The sequence below is a fragment of the Meleagris gallopavo genome, chromosome 5 (genome assembly GCF_000146605.3).
Source record: "Meleagris gallopavo isolate NT-WF06-2002-E0010 breed Aviagen turkey brand Nicholas breeding stock chromosome 5, Turkey_5.1, whole genome shotgun sequence".
NCBI lineage: Eukaryota > Metazoa > Chordata > Aves > Galliformes > Phasianidae > Meleagris > Meleagris gallopavo.
In genome coordinates this window covers 36,145,587-36,172,700 of record NC_015015.2, presented here as the reverse complement: position 1 = coordinate 36,172,700, position 27,114 = coordinate 36,145,587, and the positions used below count along the sequence as shown (strand labels likewise).

General features: G+C 38.3%; 1 protein-coding gene across 13 annotated transcripts in view; it reads right to left on the bottom strand.

The window, feature by feature from the left end:
* MIPOL1 (mirror-image polydactyly 1) overlaps positions 1-27,114 on the bottom strand; it is a 172,644-nt gene that overhangs the window by 20,209 nt on the left and 125,321 nt on the right. For 10 of the 13 annotated variants that reach the window (XM_019615729.2, XM_010711689.3, XM_019615734.2 and 7 more), the window contains 2 exons: positions 26,147-26,278; positions 25,476-25,570 (listed from right to left, as the gene is read on the bottom strand). In XM_019615729.2, the coding sequence (XP_019471274.1) occupies positions 25,476-25,570; positions 26,147-26,278 (227 nt within the window). The remainder of the gene's footprint in view (positions 1-25,475; positions 25,571-26,146; positions 26,279-27,114) is intronic. The other 3 variants (XM_031553607.1, XM_019615731.2, XM_010711691.3) reach the window with 1 other exon arrangement.

Below are 27,114 nucleotides of genomic sequence, written 5' to 3'. Positions count from 1 at the left end.
CAGATATCAGAAGCTGTTGCTGTATTGATGAGTATGACTTGATATCATCCTTTTGACTAATGGCCATGCAAACATCAAACGTTATTTCTGTGTGAATTTCTAGTAGCCGTGCAGTCTAATTGCACTATTTGAGACATTCTGCATGTCAGCAGCTAGTATGCAATAGCATACTTTCTTCCTTCCCAAGGTGTTCGTACTGAAAACATCCTTCTTTCTGTCAATCCATAGATGAAAATCATATACAAACTAAAATATAATACACACGGACAAGCAAAACGTGCATAAGCTAATGGAAATCTAGAAGCTAAAAGGTCAGAGTGTTGGTATGTCATTACGTCTACTACCTGAGGTTGTCTGAAAATAAAGTGAAGAACCTTTTCAATTAAATGAAGACATATTGAAAATATAAATATTTATAAAGGGATATTAAAATCCCTAGAACAGTCTCACTAAAAATAAAATTACTTTTAGAGTTGCACATAAAATTTATTGACTGAAGTTCTTCTACAGTTGAGCATTGATCACCATGGAAAAATACAAAGATATGCAAATAATGCTGAAAGCTGGGTAATGAAAAACCACCGATGTCCAGTTCTTAAACACCTGGTACAAAAACAAAATGAAAATAAACAAACAAAAAAATCGCTGAGAGGGTAAACCGTTCAGTGAATATGTGGATCCCCGGTTTTCACAAAAAAAAAAGAAAAAAAAGAAAAAAAAGAGAAAACCTAAACCTAAAAATCCTAACATTTTCACATCATATGTGAGTTGTTTTTTCCTCTTTCTAGAACATATGAAAAAAATAGAGCCTTTTATTTATATTCAAAATGCTGTCTGTGTCTGACTACAACTGGGCCCCTTCTGAAGGACCGGCTCTGAGCAATACAGCATGCAGTACATAGTTACGTTTTAACTCTTAATGATTGCACCTGAGAGACCAATAGATTCTGATACATACATGATATATACATATTTGTAAGCCAGCACGGCACCATGGTTGATAATGTTTTAAACCTTTTTTTCAAAAGCATAAAACTGCCAAATTTTCAAGAATATGTACTTTGCTAAAATGCTTTAGTCCCGGTTGGTAATACTAATTTGAAATACTTTCATTAATCTCCAGAGGATTATTTCTTCAAAAAATGTTGATGTTATGAATCAAAAATAAATGAGAGTTCTATGCCTGGGGGTAGTTTACAAAAGCATTCAAACAGTTACTTGATTTAAATAATTCACATTCTGATTATACAAAACCTTTTTGCTTACTCTGACATAACTGTTCTTATTCAACCTAGGTCTGAGAGCTTCAATTAATGAGCTGCCTTTTCTGTGTCCAGGAGGAAGAAAAAGTCAAATATGATGCTGTCACTTACGCAACTCGAACAGATAGCATGAGGTCCTCCCAAAGCCAGAGCAGTTTCAAGCCTGCTACAAATTGCATCGACTATAACTGTTCCCAAAGGGCCTTAATACTGGCTGAAAGTCAACGGCATGAAGTGCTGCTCTTAAAACACTTCTCTCTTTTTGCCAGGCATACTTTTGCTGCAAGGTGAGAAATGCTTTTCCACCTGAAGCAATTACTGAATAACACATAGAAACCTTCTATCTAAAGAAAAAAAAAAAAAGTAGAAACCAAACATGCCCAATTTGTCCTCTCCTTCCTCCTCATCGCTGATGATAAACATCTCTAGTGTCCCCAAGCACATGCAGATCTGATCTGTGGTGTTTTCACCACAAGTATCTCTGACACTCAGGTTCTGTAGACCCCTCAGCAGCCAGCCCACTATCAGGTTGGCTTGGAAGAGGTCTATTCATTCTGCTGCAAGCTTTCAAGGCTTGGGCAGCATGAAAATCTGGGAAATACCACCTCTGAGGTACTCATGGGAAACAATGCAATAAGACAAGATTTAAAAAGCCTATAACACCTAGAAGGACTTTGACATTTTGCTGCAAAGCAGAGGATATAAAATGACGAAGTTTGCATAACACATGAGTCAGGAGCCTGACAGCTGGTAGACAGGTAGCTAGATGGCATTGCCCTACCATAGACAAATATTTTATCACCCTTCTTTCCTCTGCAATTAAAAGAATTAAGAGTACTGTTTTCTCTGACTATAATCACCCAAACATCTTTCACTAGCTTAATTGATGGCAACAGCTTTGTTAGCACAGACCATGTTGTGCACGTTATGTACAACGCAGACTGCATTTTGTGTATTCTTACGATCCATCACAGAGTATCACTGTCTTAACTCTAGCATGAGCTCAGGCATCCTCTTTATATTACGTTCTCTCATCAAACTGAAGAATAAGCACTTGTAGGACAGAGCCCACTACTGATGTTCTTCCCTGTGTTGGCTGTTGATATAACCTTAGGGTTTTACAGGATAACAACAGATTAGCACTGATCATGCTTGCCCATGCCACCAAAATTAACTGCATGTTAATCTGGATCCTAGGAGAACAGTAGGCTAAGTTTCATCCGTCTCTGCCGAATTCATCTAGAGAAACCTGTGACCTGTACAAGGGTCCAAATAATGGGGTTGCTGTAGGATTGAAGTATGGGCTCATTATCTGATGATCGCCCATCTCAGACCTTCAATTTTTTAACCAGTACAAATAATTGTGCCTCCTTGGATCTCAATCTTTTCACCTTTCAGTAAGAGCAATTGCATTAACTCGATGATCTCTGGAGGTCCCTTCCAACACCTACAATTCTGTGATTCACTGCTGAAAAGAGACTTGTCATTGTTGAAACTGAAGTTAGATGCAGCACAGTTTGAATTTAATTTTTCAAAATTTGAAACTAAATACAGCACAATTTGATTTTAGGAAAAGTTAAATCTTCTGATGACATCAAGCAGCATTCTCTTTTGGATCTCATTTTCATTCTCCAGAGCACCACCAGTACCCACACCATTCCCAAGTATAGACTAGTCTGTGAGAGGTAGCAAAGACCTAAAACTCAAATGATTAAATAAGGTGTCCTTCTCAAGCTTGAAGGATTGCTGAGACATGTTTTCAACAAGAAATAATTGGAAGCCATACTTTCATTACAAACCCTTCGTTTATGCAGTTGCATGGTAATCAGAAATCACCTCATGTAGCCAATGGGCAAACTGCTCAGATAGCATTGACTCACATGCCAGTAACATGCACATGAGATTCAATAATACCCATTATTCCTCACATTTATTATAGCATTGAATTGATCCAGAAAAACCGTAAAAATATCTTATGGTTGACTAATGCTTGGTTAAAAGAGAATCCAAGCAAAACATCCATACATGAAGCAGTATCCATAAGCAGAAGAAAGCATTCTAAAGATTTTTGCATACCTTCAGATAGATGCAGACCCATAGTTACTAGCTTGTGGCCAAGAAATGCTCCCAAATTTCCTGAGCTCATGATGCTCTTTTGCAGCAGCACATGGAGCAGGGCCCTCTATTTTAGTGAGAACTATTGGTGATAGGTGGACAGTTGGACTGCATGATCTTGTAGGTCTTTTCCAACCTTGGTGATTCTATGATTCTATGATTATCTCTGATTGATTAATGAAAGTCTGGCAGTTGATAACTTAGCATTAGCTTTTTTCACACATACATCAACTCTCAAATAGAGTGTATCTGAATTTACAGAAGAGACTTGGATATGTTCTATGCTTTAATCTTGAATATTACTTGATACTCGTTAACATGAATTATACAACACCAAGATTTCACAACAAATCTGTATTAATTGCAAGACACATATCCACAGGCTATAATTTTTTTCCCCCATGAATTAGGGGATTGTGTTTTCAACATAATAGCAGCAAACTACATTCTACATGGCTCTACTATCTACAACAGTAGATACTTCTCAGAGTTTTATTCAGCTATATGTTATTCCTACAATCAGTCTCACCATAAAATGCTCCTGTCATGTTTTGACAGTGAATTAGCTGTATTAGTATATTTTAGCCTAGCATTCACTGAGAGAGACTATTCATCTGTGAAGCCTAAGATCACTGTGAAATTAATCTGAAATTTTATAAATAATTTTATTTTGTATAGTGCTTAACCATACAAGAAGTTATAAGAAATAATTTTGCTATCTTTTATCTTCTCTTTATTGCCAATTTATATGCTTTGGCCATTCTTAAATATTTGCTAATGGCTTTAGTTAACAAAATAACATTAACATTGTATTTGTAATACTGTAGTTATTCCCCACAGTAATAGATTGTTTAGGTAACACTGCAAATACAGAGGGAACCTTATCTATTAATCGAAGACAGAACTGGCATCAAGTCATCGGGAGTGACCTCAGTATTTGAATATAAAGGATGTTTAAAATGATGCCAAAAGCTCCATGCTTCACAGAATGCTGCAGAACCCTGACCGCTTCCCTGGCAAGTGCTCACCCCATGGCTGTGATGCACTGGGCCTGGAGGTGGGCAGAGAAGCCCCAGAGACGTGAGCTACTTTCAACCTCCTAACTCCTGGGCTCCCCAATGGCTGCTGGAGGCTGCTCACAGGTGGCTGAAGAGGTGTGCAAGAGGTGGTGCAAAGCCAGCAGTGTTGGCCAGTAGAGAAATGGTCTATGTCAGGGATGTGCACACAACCTTGGTGGAATAGCGATGGAATATTACGGGTTAACTCCTGATTGGAGTGGTTTGCTTTTCATGCTTTGAGTTTGTTTTTGATCACATCAGTTTTAAGAATGGCCTAATTTTTTTCCAAAGCTAAATGTAATTAAGAAAGCAGTAATTCTGGTTACATGTTGAAATAACAGAGCTTTTGGTACCTCACCTAAAACAGGTAGAAAACAGACATAGTAGGTATTGTTTGTCCCTTTTTTGATGATCTTTGCCAAGAGCTCCATTCTGAGCACTCTCCCTTACGTGGTTTTGTGGCATAGATGGACATAGGTCTTCAGAGCAGGCCTGTCAGGACAAGCTTGTACAGCTCTGTGCATCTAACCCCAGCCAGGTCTGGCAGGCAGCCCCTGGGCTCTCGCTGACTTCACTGCACTTGGCAGAACAAGTGCGTGGCTGGCCTGAGCCGGCCTGAGCCTCCTGTCTCCAAAATGCCAACCATGGAAATCTTTCCTATTGACAAAGAATGTGCACATTCAAGGGTCAGGCATTTCAGCTCCAAGACTTAAATAACATGCCACTATAGTTTGAATTCTGATTTGCCTGCATAACTAACAAAATCTAATAGAGATTTCTTTGTTAGGTGTTACGCGTGTAGCTAGGGCTAATTTGGTTTGTGCCTTTAGTTTCCTTTACAGCTTCTCATTGGTAAGGATAATGGCTTCTGATTTCCATTTTATCTGAGTGACTACACATAAACTATGTTATTTGGAATAGACAAAATCCTTCTGCAAAAAGTACTAATATTGGTGTATCACCTCTTGAATTAGATAAACTGCAGCAATTCAGATGGAACAAATAAGAATCCTGACCCTGAAAACTGACGTAATCAATGGAGCATTCATCTACTCAGTAGAAAGTGATACATCATATATACATCCACCAATATACCTATAAATATATATATATATATACAGAAATAAATCTGATAGCACTGGTATAGACCATAACAAGGCATTGGAATCACCTGAAAACAAGCTCAGTGTAATGACTTTGTGCTGTTGACTTTTATTTTTGTCTCCAGGGAATATTGTTTACTTTGCTTTAAAATTTATATGAGTCACTTTGTTATGTGCCTTTTTTTAATTAGTTTGAAGGAAACAGTCATTTGAGAAAGAGAGCGGAAATCAATTCTGATTCGATACTGATAGCTACTGTGCGGTGTAAACTGTGTGTTCTTTTTAATTAAATGTAAACACGTTCAGTTCTAAAGTCCAGCAGTGATGACAACAACTACTAGAAAGGATTGCTTAAGCCCTGGTCAACTGATTCTTGTGAACCTTTTGTTCATACCGTAGGTAAGCTTGAGCAATCTGTCGCAGAATGAACGCCAGTTGTAACTGACTTTATTTTAGGTCATCTTCAGAGAAAAGACTTGACAAGAATGTGGAGCGCTCTGTAATACCTCAAGTTACTCATTAACTATGTCCTTCTGATAGCTAATCAATAGCTCTGCATGGAGCCAGACACACTGCACTGAACTGCCCCTCTTCCAAAAGCCAAGTCTTGGTAAATATTTAATGGCAGTAAAGGTGTTTTTACTGTTATCAATCTGATATGTTAAAGAACTCTTGAAAGAAACTCTATCTTGTTTCTTTCTGCATAAATAATTTGTTCAATTAAAATTTTAGTTTTATACAAAAGTACTAAAATGCTTTTAAATCAAGACTTTGAACACAGAATTTGTAGTTTCAATCCCCATGTAAAAGGAAAAATAAAAATCAGTTTATTTCCTTGATAAAATGCCAACTAGAAATATACATCAAGGAACCCAGCCCTTTATACTGTAGTAGTAAATACTGTGCCAAACTCTCTCAAAACCTGTTATACTAGTGCACATTTAAGATTTTCTTACAAGTCTTCAGTTTCTGTAAAATTCCTAGCTCTCGCTTACATCAAGAGTTTTTAGCTTCTTTTCACCAGGGAGAAACCCAGCTCTTTAAGATAGTTACAAGATTCAGAGACTTTTAGTTCCCCTACAGTGAATATTCCCATCTTGAAGTGGATATAGATTCAGCTAATGAGTTTTATTAGGTGTTTTTTCCATTTTGTATTTTTCTGTGCAGAGCAGCTTGTCCAGATAATAGACAAACACTTTCATCCTGATACTTTAACACCTAATGTGTGTACCCCTCTGCCCCAGCCAGGGAGGGTCCAAATGTCTCCCGAGGGACTTAGGATTACTCCAAGCCTAATGTCACAGGACAGAGGAGTCTCCTGATCCCCTCTACCAGCACAGTCTTCCAGACTTTTCTGCGTGATTCAACTCCACTAGGAGCATAAGTATTTTGATGAAACTGATTCAGCATTGGATCCAAGCTTTTTCTTGGAAAATAATCTGGGAATAAAACATTGATAGCATTTCAGCTTCCAAAATGTGAATCACCATAAATGTTTTCCCAGAAGTATAAGCACTATTATTTTCCCTGGTGTTTAAATGGCCTCTTTAGAGCCTATGATGCTATTCAATGGATTTTCAAAAAAAAGATCAGAAGAATAATTCCTTAATGCTGGCACAGATAAATTGGACAGCTAGGAGTTTTCAAATCAATACTACTTGTCTCTGATGAAAACAGTATTAATTAAAATCATAAAGGCAAATAAATCAATCTGAAGTGCATGGTACCATTCAGAAATGACCATCTGAAGAGAGCCTGTTACTAATAACCATAGGAAATATCTGTATTTAATACAATGTTATCTTTATAAATCAGACATGATTGTGAATTTTATGGCTGTCCTGATTTGCTATTGTGATCACATGGCTTAACTCCCCCACTGAACCAGAAAACTAAGAGGCAAGTCTGTTTCGGACGCAGGGCAGAAAGCCAATCCTGCCTTCCAGCATAGCCAGGAACATCCAGCTGAGTAGATGGAAGAGAAGTGTCTCTCCAGGAGAAGGCAATTAAAAGAAATAAAAAGAATGGAAACATGTTTTAAAGATGGAATAACTAAACACATTTGGAATTTGAGAGAGTGATGATCTAATGGATGAGCTGAGTAGCCCTAAAGCTAGAAACTCACATTGTAACTGACCCGGGAAGGGGATGCACACAGGGTTTGTCCTCTTATCATTACTTTTTTAGTGAATGATTCAGCTGGTGAAAGATCTTTGAATGTCATTTAAAAAAAATTAAATAAATGTGTGCTTTTGCTTGTTTGTTTTTCTTTTTGTTCTGAGTATACTTCCCTGCTGCCCCCAAAAAATAGTGTATTTAAACAGTTTTGTCTGATTTTTCTCACAAGACTTACTGAAAAACATGAAGCAACTCTGAACATAGCGGAACAAAATGTTCTGTGCTACAACACATGCCTGGCTGTGGGAACCAATGTGCCAGGAAACGAAGTATGCCAATGAACTCTACATGACTGTGCCCAGCACATGGCTTCCCCACTCTCTTGGTACTTACGCCTTTCTGAAATGGCTGCTGAGTCACCAAGGGAACTGGTGCTGCAGGCTGAGCGCCTTCATCCAGATCAGCACTGACTGGTGTCTACCTTAAAGCTATCGCAGCTTCTCCTGTACAAAAATGAGATTCGTTTGGGGAAAGCAGTGTAGAAATACACCTAGCAAGTTGCCTCCTGAAAGCCACATAAATGACATAACAGCAGTGTATCGCTACTCAGTAAGCCATGCCTTGCCTAGCTGCAGCTGCCAAACCCTTGTTCATATATAAATCATATATCTCCTTGGGCAGTTGAGAACTATGAAACAAGGCAGTTAAAACGATGGTTTAAATGATAAAGGGAACGCCTGAGAAATTTAATACAGGGGAAGTCTGCTTCTCTATTGTACCAGTGCTTACCGGGGTGATGGGGCAGGCTTGTCTGGGCCATTCTCCCTAGTACAAAACAAGGACACATGCTGCGGAATGATTTAATAGATTGGAGATCTGTCTTGAGTTCCCTCTTCTGTTTCACGTCTTCTGTGTGGCACAGAACAAGTCACAACATGCTCACCTCAGTCTGCCATGCTGAAACAGGGAGTTAAGTGCCTTTCCCGCACTTCTTGTCCTAGTTAAATTCTAAGCATGTGGGCCCAGGATTGCTTCCTGTTACATATGTGTACCACATTTGGAAACCTGATGCCTTAATCTTGGTTCAAGTCTCAGCACAAATTTACAGTATTCATGGGAAGATACAAAAGAGCTAATTAATACTATGTGCATGTTGGCAAAGCACATCAGTCTGGTCAACCTTAGGAGACAGATCCACATTTGGGACCTGCACAGAAGAATCTCTGCAGCTTCTCACAAGGAGGCAGTTCCTGCCTTCCCGTTGTGGCTTAAGCAGCCAATTCCACCACGAGGTGTGAGCAGTGACAGCAGTCTCCCATCTGCTGTGAGCCCCAAAACTGTGTTACCCAAGGATGTCTCTTGCATCCTCCCAAGTGAAAGGACCATTGGCAGGGAGGGCCCATCAGATGGAAGCTGAACAGTATCACTCTTCTTGAAATGTGAGGGATGAGACTGGATGCTGCTAGAGAATGATCATTGAAGAGGGAACTCAAAAGGATAAGGGTTGTAAAGATACTAAAAAGTGATTCTAAGTTGATTTCTTTATCCTACAACTCTTAAATCTGCTTCCTCACTTCTTTCTTCTTCTATTCTCATGAGTTTTAACCACTGGACTATTGAAATAAAATCTGTGAAAGAATAACATTTTTATGCCCTTTAACTCAGTCTAAGCAAAGAGGAAAACACCAGTGGTAACTTCATGAGGCAGAAGTTCATGAGAAAAACTGCAGCTTTTTCTTTTTGCCAGCATATAATTCCTCCATAGCCATCAGGTAAAAGTGAGTAATTGTAGCAGGAAACAAATTGGCTGCACTAAATCAAAGATCTAATTATTTTCTCAGGACCTGACAAGGAAAATGAATGAGTATGAAAGTTCTTGTGAAATCTAGCCAGCACTGAATTCAACAATGTTTGATTCATATTTTCATTTTTTTGGACAGGACAAGATAATACACTACACTAATGCGTGTACATTGAGTAGCCTGTTCTTCTCTGCTAGGAGCAGTAACACTACTCAAGAAAGAGAACTAAATTATTACATCACAAAGACAGTAGCTCTTGTTTTACTGTCACAACAGTAGAAGTATAAGACTCCTTTGGTTAAAGACGATAAAGAAGAAGAGCTAAATGGAAGAACAGGTAATTCTGTAACATCCAATTGACATTAGGCTCAGACTCCAGAATCTTACAGAATCTGATTGAAATAAATAATTGCAATTAGACAAACCTAGATAAAATAAAGATCCTGTCTAGCTCAGAAGGACAAGGAAAAAATCAATCTGAACAGTATTACCTATCCTTCTCCCCACTCCCTTTGTGTAAGGGACAAGTGAGGGATAAATTCACAGCACTCCTCCCTGGTGAGTCCTCCCACCAGTTCAATTCTCTTCAGTGACAGTGGAAGTCATTTGTACATTTCCTGAGTTGAGGACTATGATGTAGCCTAGTAAAGAAAGACTTGAATTTATTGTATCAAGAAGCTAAAGGCTGAGGCCAACATTAGGTGCCTACACCATTCTCCACGTCTATTACAAAATACTTCCTGAAAATCTTATATCTTTCTCCTGATATACAGAAGTGGAACACTAGAAGAGGAAGGACACAAGAAAATATTGCTTTGTACATTCAAAAAGAGGCGTAGGTTGCAGTTTCTTCAATAGTTAATGAAACAAACAAATGAAAAACCAACAACCACCAAAAACAAAACAAACAAAAACAAACAAGCAAGCGACAGTAACAACAAGTAATCTAGCTATTTGAAATTTTGGCCTGAAATTTGCTTACCTCAGTGACCACGGAATAGGTATGAAACAAAACCTTCACGATAAATTGTGAATGCATAGTACACAATTTTTACCTTAACAAGATACATAAGACCACAGCTTCTGAATCAAACCCATGATATGCCTCTAAGTTATTTTCTCATGGACAGTGGGTGAGAGGATGTCATTCCTCTGTTTAATCAGGAGTTAAAGCCTGTAGAGTAATTCCTTATTTTCACAATATTCCTTCTGACAAAGATAACAACCGTAAGAATGGTTCCCAGCTGGCTAAACCTGACATACAGGTTTTGTTAATAAAAAAATGCATGACTTAATTAATGAAACGGATCTATTAAGACTGTCCCCCAATCTACTACAGTGGCCCCACCTACAGCTGAACTTCATATGACCTATCTTATGCAAAAAGTATTGTAATAACTTGCACAGGAAGTTGTGATAGAGGAAAGGTTGCTATGAAGAAAAACTATGACTCAGAGATGCATACAATGCCCCTACAGGAGAAAGCTTAGTATTTCCACTTTTACTCAATGTTTTCTTTTACAATGAATAAATAATTGAAACAATTTTGTTAAGCTGTGTAAAATTATTTCATCAAGAGTAATTATGTTTGATCTATTAGCACCTGATACTATCTATTGTCTAAATTGCCTGCATTCAATCCACGAATAAAGTCAACAGTATTAACGTCCATTATTGAAACATTAGTTGAGCAAAAATCATTTTGAAGTATTTTACATTATTGTAACCTTCCTTCTGGATAATGTTTGGAAGAATTATCATTATACCAATATCTTCTCAACCTTTTTTCTGAGGTGTGTTTTAATATAAGTTCGCAGACTCAGGATCTTTAAACTCACAGCTTACCTGTTATGTTCTGGCAAGCATAAATCTGCAGCAATCTACTCATTTTACATGCTTCTCTGTTCCTGTCTAGCTGTCCCACACTAAATGGCTATCCAAATTCAACTCCATCAACTTTGGCAGGCTCAACACCTCCTTTGCTAAACCAGTTTTTTTTTTCCCTTAATCATAAAGAGCTGCAGTGTTACAAACAGAAAGAAGGAACTCTGCAAGACTTCTAAAGCAAAGTTATGTACATATATTCATTGATTTCACCAAAAAGATCCTTAAGTGTGAAATAATACAACTGTATTCACCTATCTAGAAAGCAGATATATTTTTCTGTCTTGCAGCATCATCATTTCAAAGGATTTCAAATACTTTCTGCCTTTTAGTAGAGGAAATATTATGAACTATTTGAGATCACATTCTCACTCGAAGCAATGAATGCCACAGTCTTCTCCAGAATAAAAAGCTACTTTCTCTCCTTGGAATAGTAACTTTACAGTAATTTAGAGGAAGCAGGAGAAACAGTTGGTCATTAAACATTAAATGTATTAATGAGGCACTCACAGTATATCGTTTGTCTGGAAAAGGCAGTTCTGTACTTGCATTTTAGAAGGACTGCTGGAATACAATAGCTACTGTGATAAATTTAGGTTTCCCTCACTTAACTTTTAGCAGAATCTAATAAAGAAAACTTAAATTGATGTATTTTCCAAAAATGTATGAGTAGCACTATTCACATCTTACAGCTAGGGTAATCGAGAGGCAAAGAAAAAACATTCTAAAAGAGGCCCTTCATTTTCACTCCCCAAACAGAGACCTTTAGGATTTGATATTTACAGGTTTCAGGACTTGCAGCTCCAGATGAAAACAATGTTAAATCCCAAAACTCAAAACAGAATCCTCCCCCCAAAATTTTGGCAGCATGTAAAAATCACCCACTACTCCAGACTCATGTCACTCTGGATGTCCTGCTCAGTTCCTGGAATTCTCAGGCCTGGGTATGTATGCACATGGAGCACTCTGAGGCATTTTCTCATTACCTTGCATTTGGAAACAGCTCCTGTAGGGCTCAGGAAAATGATCCAAAAGTGTCACAGGCTATGCGAGACGCTGGTTTGCTTAATACAAGGGTTCATATGATTCCCTGGAGTACAGGGAAAAGTGACAAATAAGATGTATGGTTCCCAGGAGATATGAGGGCTGCTCCAAAAGTATGCCTCCTATTTTATTTGGTTGGTCCACAATGTCAGAGGTGGTGGTATGGCAGTAGAGGTTGAACCTTTCCACCAATATTCCATTACATTTTGTTGTTGTCGTGTGACAGATGGCAGCGGAGGGGGAACCTGACAAAATGGCATCAGACATGAAGCAAAGGTGTGCCACTGAATTCCTCCATGCAGAAAACATGGCAGGTGTTGACATTCATTGACACTTGCTGGAGAGCAAACAGTAGATGTGAGTGCACTGAGATGGTGGGTGATAAATTTCAGCTGTGGTGACAGTGGCATGAAAGCCAAGCCATGAAGAATCCATACAGCCATGAAGATTTTTATGAATGTGGCATGCAGGCTCTTGTTCATTGCTGGTGAAGATGCATAGCTAATGGTAGTGACTATGTTGAAAAACAGTAATTTGTAGCTCAGAATTTGCTCTGTGCAACAGTGTTATTTGTGCTCTTTGTATCTGCTGCAATTTTTATGGAAATAAATAGGAGGTATTGCTTTTTGGAGTGACCTATGTATAAATGAGAGACAGTTTCTACAGGAAAATTAACTCTGTCTTCTCCCAATACACTATGAATCTTTTCTTTTTAGTTTCCTTTCCTAGTTCTTCAGGATCTATCAAACCTCAAAAAAATTTTTTTTGATGAAGGCTTTGTGCACCTCCTTATCCTGAAGATCTGACTTGCTTAAGTGGTTAGGTCAACTCTGTAAATTTTAGGAGGCACAATCAAACAATAATAGAAAGTATCAGGACCACACCAGAGCACAAAATACTGTAACAGAGTCCAGGGTAAACATATCTGTTTTTAAGGAACTCCATAAAGGGAGACATCAAGAGAAAGAGCTTTTAGTATGTTCTCTTGTCTTCTGTGACCTACAGAAAACGACAGGGAAAACAACCTCTTAGTTTTGTCGGGAAAAAAAAAAAGCTCATACAAATTTCGAAGAAAAAACTATGCCTACAACTGTATGTTTTCCAGCAAGAAAATGACTCAGTTCAGAACTTACTTCTAAGAGTATGTATATGATGGGATTGTTTTGACGGGCAAAAGCTTTGGGAAACACAAAAGCAAGTATTTTACAACAAAATGGAAAAAAAAAGCAGCCCGATAAAATAATCAGAATCCAAAATCTGCTGTATGCTTACAAAAAACAGTAAGACTTTGCCTGTACTTACGACAAGAAAAAAAAAAATCACTGGCTGTTAATGCTGAAGCAGAGAAAAACCTTCAGAGAGAGACTATGGGAATGCAAAATGGAGTAGGACATTCTCCAAGTAACTGTGGTGTCTCTGGGGGTAGAACTTCAGTCACCGGCCCCATCAAGTACTGACAAAAGGAATGTGAGAACTGTTCCCAAGGTGAAAGAAGACAGGCTGAACAATCTGACTAATGGGATCACACTGAAGCTAATGAGATCACTGAGACTTGCTTTGCTTCCGTTGGTGTATGTAAAAACTGACGAAAAAAATCCTCTCTTAGCTAGCAGTGGGCTAAATCTTGAGGGATTTTTGGCAGATTGGGAAAAGAAGTGTATCTTCAGATTTTCGTGTAGAAAGAGTCTATGAGGCAAGAGCACTTTAAGTTCAGAAATTTACAAATTGTGAGAGGGGTCTTTTTTGGAGAGAGAAAAAGAAACAGAAGGCTTGGACTTGTTAATACCTTATTGAACAGACATTTATTGCTACTGCCCTGACATACATATGCAGAGGTTACAGACATTTTGCGTTTGCACAAGCCCCCAGTTGCTCTCTCTCATAACCCTGCTACAGACAATAGAAAAAACCCAACTACACTGAAGCACCAAACCAACTATGGCACATTCATAATTTACAAGCACTGACAAGACTCAGGGATGCTGTAAATAATATTACTGACTTCTAAAAGCAGTAGAAAATTTGCTTAATGAGTTAGTATCTTGGTTATGGCATGCTGAAGGTATCCTGGAGACAATGCTAGACCAGCTCACAAGGTTTTACAAATAAAATAGAACAGGTCCAAATGGCCAAGCATTGGTAGTGTCATTTAATCCAGTAAGTGACTAGCAATCCAAGGTGGCACTCGCAGGTCCCTTCCCAGCTTTCTAAATGCAAACTCAGGTGCCTGAGTTATTATGTATTCAACACCAAAAATTTTGGCCCCACTATTTAACACGCAGATCTGCTGGGCGGCCTCTTGTAACCGGATTTTTTTTAAAGCCTTATATTATTGAATAGATACTGGCCCAAGTCCAATCTACAACTGCAAATCCAAAGAAACAGCTCAGAGCAAACCAGAAGCCTTATTAGCTTTTAAAGATTTCATTTTCAAGAACTCAAGACCCTTTATTGACTAATGAAAGGTTGGGTCCCCAAGCCCGCAAACTGATGTTGCTTGGAACATATTTTAATCATTTTGGAGTGCTAGCAGCCATCTGTCTAAAGAGCTTTGATTTCAGAAATGCACTCTGAACTGCAGCTTCTTCTGACTCCAAACCCTTTCTGTAAACCAAACGGAACCCATAGGCAATGCAACTTCGAGATACAATTCAAGGCCTTGTGATGTGATAAGGCTGCTTTTATTATTTAGCACATCATTCAGTTTAATGATACCACAGATAACAGATACACTAAAAAGATACTATTGTCATCTCCTATCTTTTAACAGTAAAATCCAACTGTGAGCTCTCTTTGTTTCTACCCGACACTTCTTTCTTTCTATGTTACTTTCAAAGAATAAAATGAAGGTAAATGAAATAAAAAGGTTTTTTTTTTTTTCTGCCTCAAGCACCAAAACAAATATCTAATAACTAAATGATAAAAAATATCACATACAAGCACTCTTTCTTTTTTCACTACTTTCCTCCTTTGTTTTGAAAAAAAATATACAGAAGGGAAGCAAACATATCCCAAATAAACTACTGTATTTACAGTATTGTCTTTTGGGCAGATAATATTTTCATACAGTAGTCTAGTCTGGCCAGCTCTGAATACAAATTTACATGGAAAGAGAGAGATCCTTTACAATTACAGTTTTCATGATAGCATTTGCAAACATTTTGCACAGTTACCCTAATTATTTCCTATACAAATTCTTAAAACAATCTGGGCACCTCATAGCTTACTTTGTGACTAATTTTTTCATACTGAAGTCTACCAATTGCTACAGATACATGCTGTGAACTCCACAAGCTAAGAAGCAAAAACATCAAGCATAAAACAAAAATCTTGAAATTATCAGAGCCAAGAAATTTCTTTCAAATATGAAAGCAGCAACCCTAAGAACTGATATCTGGTAAGACTGCATAAAAATGCCTCTCCTGAAGACAGAATAGACACAGAGGAAGGTTCCGTGCGGCAGTCCATGACTTCATATGATTTAATTATGAGCAATCCCATTGGTTTGCACTTTGAGATTACAGGACATGCTGAGATTAGATTCTTTTATTCCCTTAGGACACAAGTCACCAGGTACCAAAAGAACATGGTGTTACCACATACTGCAATACTGTATGTCTTACTTCAGTAGCTCTCCTACTAGCTTTATTCACTGGGCCCTCAGGCTTCATAGGGGCTTTGTTTCAGTTAGTGGAGTGAAGAATGGGAAATTAAGAAACAAAGCCCCTATCAAGCCTGAGGGTGCAGTGAAAAAAAATCCTTTGTGATCCCCAAACAGGCTTTCAAACTCACTGCAACTTAAAAAATAAGTTCAATTATGTTAGCTAAAGGCAGCAAAGTTTTCAACTGCAGATGGGAGAGCAGAGTTTATGTGCTCATCCCTGGGATTTTTCAAGTTGCAGTATGACAAGACGTTCTCCTTCAGCAGTTTATAGTTTCTCACCTTTTAGTGCTTGCTGCTGCTTCTGTGTCACTGCTAACACTGCTAACCACCACATCTGTGTTGCTAGTGAATACACTTCTGGGTGGTCATGTCCAATCTCTATCATTGGTATAGTACAGGTGAAGGGAAGATAAAAACAAGATATGAAGTGTCTCCAGTTGGGAAGGAAATGTAAAGTCACTTGGAAGCTGACTGTATGCTTGGCCTAACTTCCTCCTTGCCCTTGTATGGCTCTTCTTGCCTAGCTCACAGCCTCTCTGTCAGGAGACAGTGCTGCTGCACCACTGCATACATATATTCTTGTTGGTGGTGGAAAAAGCTATCAATGTGTTCTGGGCCAGTTTTCCTTCCTCTCATGACAGTATGAACTGCAGCTTTGAATTGAAAAGCATTATGAATATATTGTATTTTATTCAAATATTTCAAAGGCTTAGAATTGTGCAAATCACAGCAGGGCCATTTCTTCACTGGAAAACTGACTGAAATCATCAAGTCCACCCCTATTCCTACAATTAAAAATGACAACCATCACACTTGTGCTGGAAGAATTATCTGTACTGGAGGAGCGACACAGCATTATGTAATTTTGGACACAAGATTAAAAGCCTTCCACTTCCAAAGCACAGACCCCTGTCTCATTAGTTAGTAAAGCAGCTTGTGGATGGAGTGTAAAAGTTGGACACCTTCCAGGGAGAGGCATCAGCAAGATAAGCATGTAGCAGCTTAACAAAACCTCTGACTTTCAAAAAAAACCAAAAAACAAAAACAAAAAAACCCCAGCTGAATAGAAACAGTATCTTGCTCTCAGCTTCTCGGCATTGCAGGTGAGCAGTCCTGTAGCTTACATTCTGCAGCAGGCAGAGAGAGCACTTCTTTTCACACCTGAATTCTGACTTGTTTCCTAAATGAAATTTTCCATTGACTCAACCGGGAGCAAGGCTAAGCCCAAGAAGTAATGTTATGTCTAGCACTGCCTAAAAATTTTTCATGTGGAAAGTCTTCTCAACAAACAAATGTTTTTCTATTGGAAGAGGTAAATTCCAGTGAAAAAAATATGTTGGCTTCCTGTGGCAAATTTCTGAGAGAAAGTTTTCCTTTCACCTTCAGATTTCAACTTTAAATGCTATTTTGTTTCAGTTCTTCAACAGAAGAGAACTGAACCAGAACACAAGTCAAAATGATCTTTTTTCCCCACTGAATTGAAATTTTAGCATAAAAACATGTCATGTGAAAAACCAACAGAAAATAAATGGCATTTAAAGTCCTTCTGACAATGTTATGACTTTATTTCTAAATACCATATTTAGAACAAAAGAAATTCCCTTTAATACACCATTTGCGGGGTAAGTTGAATTCTCTTTGTTGTAGTTTTAGATTTTCTTCTGAACTTTTCATGGGAAAATTTGTCTTCCAAGTAGCTCTGGCTATACGACTTTTCTCTATTTCTTGCTTTAAAAAAGGCTCTTTTTTTTTTTTTTTTTTAAATCCTGTCTGTTTTCTTTCTCTTTCTCTGACTTTAAAATAAGAGCACTTTTTGATAGACTATACATATCTAAAAGTATGACAGAAAATGGGTACTACTTTGTTTTGTACAAATAAAGCAGCTGAAGAAATTAGGGAGTTGGACTAGATGGTCTTTAAAGGTCCCTTCCAACCTAAACCGTTCTGTGATTCTGATTAGTGATGTGATTCATCAATATTCACCCAGTGTTTAAATTGCACAATCAGAACATTTAGCCTCTAGTCATACACCCTTTCTATCAAGGAAAAGATTTCACCATCCTACAAATGCTCTGTGTAGATTTTGAACATTCTTTTTCAAGTATATACTTGAAAAGAAGTATATACTTCTGATTAACACAGAATTGATATTAACTTCACTGAACTCAATACCCTAATTTTTACAAGTATGTCTGCAGTAGTATATTTTGTATTAACAATTAGCTCCAAACTATCAGCTGGTTGCTTGCAGGTAGTTATTCCAGAGCCTTTAAACCTTCCTTCCAGCAATTCCACTTTATTAAGTTTTAACAATTTGAAAAACAATTCCTAGAAACCTCTAGCTATGCACTTATTCCGAAAAGCATAGAACAAAATCACACTTCTTATACTTTACAGCTCTCTGTGAAACCAAGAAGGTTAGAGCAGAAAACCACAGAGAACCCAGGTGAAACAGAGGGGGAAGAGAATCAGTCTGAACCAAGAAGAGCTGCTAACAGAAAGTCAGCTGCGCGGTGCATACAGAGTCACAGGACCATGGCAGCGTCCACTGGCAAGGAATTCCTTTCTGTCAAGCAAATCTGTGCTCTTAGAGAAAGCAGAGAGTCATCTAAAGAAGTCTATCATAGCAAAACTGACAAGGTAATTGTTCTTTCAGTTCAAGTTACCCCACAGAAGTAGATAGGAAGAAGTCTGTGCAAGTCTGATGAAATACACCATAATCCAGTGTGCAGTGCTTCTAGCTTTAATGTTTTTGGCACAACATGGGGCTGATCAGTCCACAAAAAATTTAAAAACCTGGAGAAAGTTTGCCAGTATAACACACCCACTGACAGAAGCAGTAGCAGACTCAGCCCAGGGCACAGTACGAGTTAAAACTGCATCAGAGAGCATGTAAAGCACTTCAGTCCATACTCATGCTGCCCACATTCCTCCTCAGATTTGCTGCTTAGTGTTTCCTATTGGCAAAGCGCCTCTGAAGGCCAAGAGCCAGCCAGTGGAAAAATTAGGCGCAAAGTTTTCATTAAATGTAGGTCAGACCAATCCATGCCTGAGTCAACAGCAGCATAAGGCAAAGCAAATGCCTGACGTCCACCCCAGGCTGCAGGGATGGCATGGGCTAGCTTGTTCCACCAGCAGTGGGGATCTGTGGCAGGGCAGAGCTTCCTCTCCTTCTCCATTTTTATAAATCATGAAAGCTGAGAAGGAAATTATTTTTCCATGCTGCAACGTTTTTTCCCAGTGATGGGAAAATCTTCAAAATCATGTCAGGGCAAAAACAGAAACTTTCAAAACTTTTCTGTGTGCGTGAGTGTGTGTCTGAATGAATGAGAGAGCATACCGATGGCTAAAATATTCCATTGGGAGGCAAAAAAAGAAAAACACCATCCTTCCAAACAGGCTCAGACACTACTCTGCTTTTTCACTGCCTGCCACATAGGTGCTGTAAACACCAAGCTTATAATCCATGCTGGAGTCTCTCTTTACCATTCCTCTTCTGGGCAAATGGTCAAGTGTTAACTGGAGTATGCACGAGGATCTGGTCTGCCATACTTCCAAGGAACTCCTTATCTACTGATTATTGAAGTCAGACTCTCTGGCAATCATTGCTAGAAAATGAAGCAATTACAAAAGGAAAGAATAACCAATTGCAGGCTAGAGAACATGAAGTCTGAAGATGGGGTGAAGGGAAGAGGACAATAAAACCAATAAAATGTGAAATACATATGGATAACAAAGCAGGACTCTGTCATCTGCTCACCTGCACCAAGATACTGCAGGTTATAGCCATCACAGCAGCCCCGGTAACACTTTACATAACTGCTTTGTCAAAGCAGAGCAACCAGCTGATCCACTTTCCTCTTTTCAGCTATCTGATCCAGGGCAGTTTGTGGAACAGCCCTCTGGGTGCTGGCTTCTCTTGCCCCCGCAAATTGACTAAAATTCTCTGAAAGTCCCACAGGTCACTCAGAGGAGGTGGGATTTTAACCAATCTGATAAAAGTAATACAGAAAAAAAAAGCCAACATTCTCAACCAATTTCAGAACTCTGGTTCAATAAACAGGAAGAATACACACTCAGAAAAACAAAGCTAAATTGTCATTCAGTGCAGTCCAAATCTCCCACAGAAATCAGTGGGACTATGTAGAGAATAAACTAAAAAATATAGCTTGGGTAGTACATGAGTAACAAAAGACAAACAAAAGCTTAGTGTTCCCTTATAGAGAAGTTTTCTGTATGTTGAGCCATATCACATTGCAGAGAGTTAGGTTTCTTCTCACAAGAAGACATACCATACTGTCTCTCATTGTACAATGCATGCAAGCATCTCATCTCTGGTATAAAAAATAACCTCTCTTCTTCTTGGAAGTGGGAAATTTGCTTAGCTCAAGATTTACTTTTGAAGATGGATGTCTGAAACTTCTGGATAAATGGAAGTTATTGCTGCACACAAAATACTGAAAACAACTATCATCTTTTCCTCTGATCTCCCCAAAATTGCTTTGCAAAAACAACACTCTTCTTAATGACTATAGCTAGCCACATTATGATGTCTGAATCAACTAACACTGAGACTACAGTGCCAGAATAACACTGAGCAGACAGGTTGAAAAGAGCAGGAAAATGAGTCAACGAACGTAACTGAAAAAATGAGATGAAAACTAGCAATGAAAAAAGCAGTTCTTCGAGGTAAGCTGCAGCGGCAGGTTCTCAAGGTATCCTGCTTCAGCTGCAAAGGAAGAACTGAGATCACTCCTCTGAGCTAACAGCTGCAGCCTCACTCATCCCAGTGTGAATGGGTTTCAATTTCAGTTCATTTGGACTGGGAAGCTGGGCAGTAGACCAGCCCCATCTCCTGCTACACATCCTGTAAGCATGAGATAAATCTGGCCTGGATAAATCTCTGAAAAAGAGATGGCAAAACAAAGAGGCTGAAATATTTGAGCAGGGGTCATTTGGAGACTAAACAGGCAGTTGTATTCTGACTTGCCACTACAGTGCCTGTGAAGCTGAATGCTGAATACAAAAGAATGGTTACTGGTGTTAGGTAGAATACTTTATAGCTTATAACAGACCTTATTACCAGAACAAGAAAACAGTATAATAGTAATTATTATGTCACTAGTTATCCATTTGCGGAACCCATGGAACAATGCTAAAGAGAGGCTGTGGATGCCTCGTCCCTGAAGGCATTCAAGGCCAGGCTGGATGTAGCTCTGGGCAGCCTGGTCTAGTGGTTGGCTACCGTGCCTACAAGGGGGGGTGCAGGGAGGTGAAACTAGATGATCTTTTAGGTTCTTTTCAACCCAGACCATTCTATGATTCTTTGATTCTAAAATGGCATCATTTAAATATTATAATCCATTACATTGGCCAGGAATCTACAGAATGGAAGTAAATTAAACATGCACCATTGTATTCAGAACTAAAATAGAATACAGCCTTTTTTTTTTCCCCCAGCAGTGCAGATATTGCCTTGCAAAGCATCCTTATTCATCTGTTTCTCTTGTTATATGTTGATTTACTACTGTAATTAAAATGAAAATTGAGTTGTGTTTATATGTCTTTCATCTGAGGAAATCATAAAAAACTTTCAATTCTCTTTCAACTTTATATCAATTTCCATCTCTAAAAAGATCAACCTGCACATCAGTTTACGACACACTTTGTGGGAAAAATGTACATACCTCTGCAAAACCAATTGTTTTTTCAACTGTTTGCTTGCGCTACTTAAACCGTGAATTCCAGGTTAACTGAAGCAGTAGAAGCATCAGCAGCTTTTGGATTGAAATCTTACTAAATCTCTTCAATAGTTTATAACTTTTAAAAGTGATACAACTGGTTAGGTATCAAGAGAAGCTGCCCATACTGACTGAATGCCTGATTCTAAAAATATTTATTTCAGATCATACTACTCACTATTACAGGGAATCTCACTGAAGTTCGACTTCTATCTCATTATCAAAAATTGTCACATAATTGTAAAATACAAATAGTTTTCTTTCATGCTGGTTATACCTTATCAATTCTGATTACCCTTTTACATGCAACTCCCGAGACTGTGACATGCATCTACCCTTAAAACTTCAACTCTTCACAAGACAAATTATGATTTCATTTTAACATTGCAAGTCAGAAAGAAATGCCCATTCAATAGGAAACTTGCTGCAAAAAAGTAAGTTTCTTCCTATTGTAACTTCCAGCCTGTAGCTATTACTGCATCTTACACATTTCAACAGCAAACTGGAAGAACTTTTTCCAAAGTTCTTCCTGTCTCTCCTCCCCTGTGAACTTAGACTTGGTAAATACATGGCTTTTAAGTGCTTGATTAAATCACAAATGAAAGTCATACCTATCACTGAAATAACTACTCACACTTCTAATAGCATTCCTAAATTCTACCTTACAGCCCTAATTAACTCCTATTGCTGGACATAAGCATTATTTTCTTTAGTAGTTTCATTCAAAGGTGTGTAAATACAAGTGTGCATTTCTTACACAGCTGTGGAGCAAAAAAATCACAGTTTTTCTGAACTGAGCAACCCTACATCTGACCTCAACATGAAACCTACAAAAACATACTTTTAAGCAGGATAGTCCTGTATTTTTCTCTCTCACCTTTCTTGGCAATGGAGGTTAAATCCAATTCAAAGTCAGAGACATCATTTTGTTCTACTGCTTATAATCTGTTCAAATTATTTACTTATGAAAACTCTCAGTCCCAGAGCTTTTGAGTGAAGTATTTTTGGTTGTTTTTTGTTTTTAAATTTGGAAAAATATATATGTACTTCCCTATATAGAAATATAGTCCTCATTCATAGTCATACTGTTGTATCTAATATGTGAAAAAATAATCAGTATGCAACAGCATATGTCTGTGCCAGCATTTTATATGTAGGAGAAGTATACTTCTCAAGCGTTACTGAAATAGAAGGAAACTGATTATAGAAACGGGTAGTCCATAACTGAAAACTATGCAAATGAAATACTTATGATGACATTCAAACAACAGAAATATGTGAGAAAGTGGCAGTGGGATTAACACTCCCACACAGTTCAAAACTGATTATTTGGATATAGCCTCTTTTGGTTGCTGATGATCTATGATTTGCATTAATCCCTAGCTTAAAGAGCATTGTGGTGAAGCGATTACCCTAGTAAGCTAGAAACTCTATACAGTTCCTAACTGTTATGCAAATTTTCATTTCTGATAAGCATTTTCAGGTTACTTTCCAGAAAATTCAACTTTCCTTTTGAGACATGACATAGGAACAATATAGGACGAGTAAACAGAAGTGGTGAACTTGCCCAACTTTACTGTGAGCCAACTTCCTCTCCCTTCTCTATCTGAATTAGATTCCTCCACCTTTTCCCTCATTTTTATTTGTCATTCTCTTCCAAGAAGATTGTAATAGTTCTGGGACCTGACCTCTCTTAAAAAAAAGTCAGAATTCATATGAAAATCAGTGTTTCATGATGTATTCCCCCAAAGTTCATTTTCATTTTAATTTTGATTTGGATCTTGCAAATCCTGCTCCTATTTTTCTCAAAACTTCTCCTCAAGCTAGCAGTCCTCTAGCAGTTTCTACTTCATCAGGTTACTCTGAACTTGGTATCAAGTCCATGTTTGGAAATGGCCAACATATGAAACAGAGAATAAGTTTTCACTCATTTGAGATGGCCTGAGAAAATGCACTGCTTTGCTATTTATGGTTTTTATGACCAATCTCATTTGGTCTGATATGGTTTTTCACACACATGCTATATACTCTTTTCTTCATCTGTCTTATTTGGTATGAGAACTACTTAGTGACTCCCTAAGGACAGTGACAAAAGAGAGAAAATTATTTTTGGTGTTCTGAATGATCATATAACTTGAATAACTAAGTAATGAAAAAACATCTTTGCCACAAAGAATATTCAGGTGACTACTATCACAACTTGTAAGTAAATCTTGTAGAAGACCATAATCAAATTTACAATGGAATTCTGCTTGTTCAAAGTAAGAGCCAAAAGATATTAACATGCTACATTCTAATAGTGATTCCTGCAAGTCATTATTATTTTCTGAGATTTAAGTTATTTACAAGAGTAAATTGCAGCTGCTGTCTACTGCACTTGTTAAATATATTACAGCAAGCCTGAGACTATCTCAACAGTCAAACTCAAAAGCCAATGAAAAATCCCCTACGATGTGCAGATCAACACAAGCAAAGTCTTTATTTCTGAAATATCAATATAAAAATTGCATTTCTCTTTTAAAATTATTCTACAAATCCCATTTAAGTGAGTAATAAGGGCACTATAATAAATTCTTTCTAGCTCGGTAAATCATACCATAATTTGTGCACACACTAAATGCTGACCAAATTCATTAAAAGCAATAATCACAAATTGCTTGGGGTTTCTATTCACTATTAACAGGTTTTAAATAAATGCCTGTGAGATTTAGGAACAGAAGTTGTTTTTGAAACTTCCCTCCCAGGTTTTAATAAACTTAATGAGAAGGGGAAACTCTAAAAACCTCTGGAAACCCAAGTATTTTTCACTTGTAAATGCTGAAACACTGAAAACACAGTTCTGCAACTGTCTTTTTTTTTTTAGTTATAACTAACTAGTTCCCTTTATTTCCAATGAACGTAATATTCACACTACATTTATTATTTACCTCTGCAGCCCACATCCCTCATCACAGACATTCAGCCTTCAGATTCACAATTTTCTGCTGTGTTGATGCCAATTCTCCTGCCTCTAACCTGCTGGCAGCTCTGTATCCCCTCTCACATAGAAGGTCAGGATGAAATGAGAGCTGTAACCCAACATCACTCCATAAAACAACCTAACTCCTTCCCTGGACCACACAGAGCTCTTCCTTAGGGATTACCATCCACTGATCCATGCAAATGTTCAGTGCGGCCCACCTAAATTAATGAGAGAATGGCATTTCTCTTATTCTATGTACTGTTACAGAACATAAGGAATTAAAACTCATACTTGATGTTGGGAGTTAGAAAACAGGCTTTAAAAATTACTGATTATTTTAAAATCTATGTTGATAAGGTTATGTATGTATGTGCAAACAGGGAAGAAATAAGCGTTTATGACTACTGGTTCTTTTACCGTGGTATTTTTAAGCAAATGAATCATTATTAGACAGGTTTTACATTCTTATGAGAATTAACTGCCAGCAACCTTCCCCTTCGCTTAGAAGAAACTAATACAATATTTAGGTTACAAGAGAAAGACTTCTATTTCAAAGAGGTGGTTGGCGAGCAGCAAAGCAGAAATGCAGCTTTGATTCATTGATGTATTCACATTTCCAACAAATACCTACTTGATAAAGCTATTTCCTTACTTAGAGTCAGACACCATACAGAAAATTTCCCCTATGAGTCACTGACTTGTTTTGATATTAATTATTTTACCTGTAATGTACACGCAATCTCTGGATTTCTTCTTCTAACTTTCTGCACTGCTGAAGAGTGGCTTCTTTTTCTTGTTGCAGGGCTATCAGTTCTGCCTGCAGAACAGTAAGCAAAGGATAAACAATTTATTCAGAATATCTATATCTCTTTGAAAATCTTTTATGCATTAATTTCAGCCATGTTTCATTGTAAGACAAGTACTTAGTTATACTATTCCATAACACTGCCTGTGCCATTTTTTGGAAAAAATATTTATTTCTTGTAGCATTATAACTGTTTTTAATTCCTTTTCACAGCAGGATGATGTTTTGAAGGGTTTCCTTTGCATACACAGTAAACTTTTTGAATGGGTAAGGTCAGCCATACTCATTTGAGCCAAATGTTTCTCAAGAAACACGTCATAGTTATATAACATTCTCGCTGCAAAATTCTGTAAGCGACATACTCTGTAGTGAGTGAAACAAAGCACTCAATCTTCAGCTACTGATGTGCACCACTTGGTCAGCATGTGGCCATGTTGCAGCTCCTGCCCTAAGAGCCACCCGATGTTCCCAGTGAAGTCTGCTGAGACCGGCAGTGCTGGATTGCTCCAGGAGCTGGCTGCATTCCCATCCAGAACCTGGTTTATGGTGGGGTGAGGGATTCCCTGAGCGGCCACTGCCATTTCCCACCTGTGCATCGTCCCGGATGTTCCCCTGCCTTTGTTTGCTGGCATGGAGCTGAGCAGCCTGTGACTCACAGCCATGGTGGAGACTGCAGTGCGCGGCTGGTAGGTCAGGAAGGCAGCCAGCCCCAACATGGCGCTACGGGTAGAGAGGAGGAAGGAGAAATAGCACTCATGCATATTTAATAAGGCTTTACAGCTTAATCACCATTAATTTTAAAATGTCCAATTTCAATAGCACTGCAGAACTCCCTTGAGGGCCCAGATACCATATAAATTACCTGATAATCATTGGATGATTAATTGTTGTAACAACAAATAAGACTGGGCTTGCACAGCAATTCCTTGACACACGAGCCTGAGCATTGGGCTGGTTTCCAATGTTTCTAATTCACAGTGTAAGTTATTAGTTGTACAAATTGTAGAGCTTCAAACTAAGGGGTACGTGTGAGAGAAATGCTGAGGTGAATTCTGCCAACTTCTCAGCACAGTGTTGTGGAACAGTTTCTTAAATTAAAGACTTACTACATGAGCTACGAACACATGAAGGGAGTTCAGCTCTGAGCTCTGCCAGACTAACTGCATAATCATCAGCAACTCAGTCTGTGCCTCACAGTTTCTCTCTTGAAACGGCTCATGCTTGCTTCTGTTTCCTGCTTGTCTGTTAAGACTGTGAGTCTTCAAGGCAGGTGTTTTACTGTTTACTGTCAACTCCCAGTCATCTATAGACAATTTACCCTGCTGGCTGATTAATCATGTCCTGGATACATGGCTGACTACTGGCAGATTTTACTGAGCACTGCTCTGCGCAAATGCAGCCACACAGCCAGTCAGCACTGTGCTGACCATAGGATCATGCTGTGCTCAGGGCTTTGTGTCACTGGGGTTCAGGACCCACTGCTGCAGCTGCTCCTGTAACAGACACACATAAAATTTTAACAGAGGGCTCCCTGGAGAATAAAAACAAACTTTCTT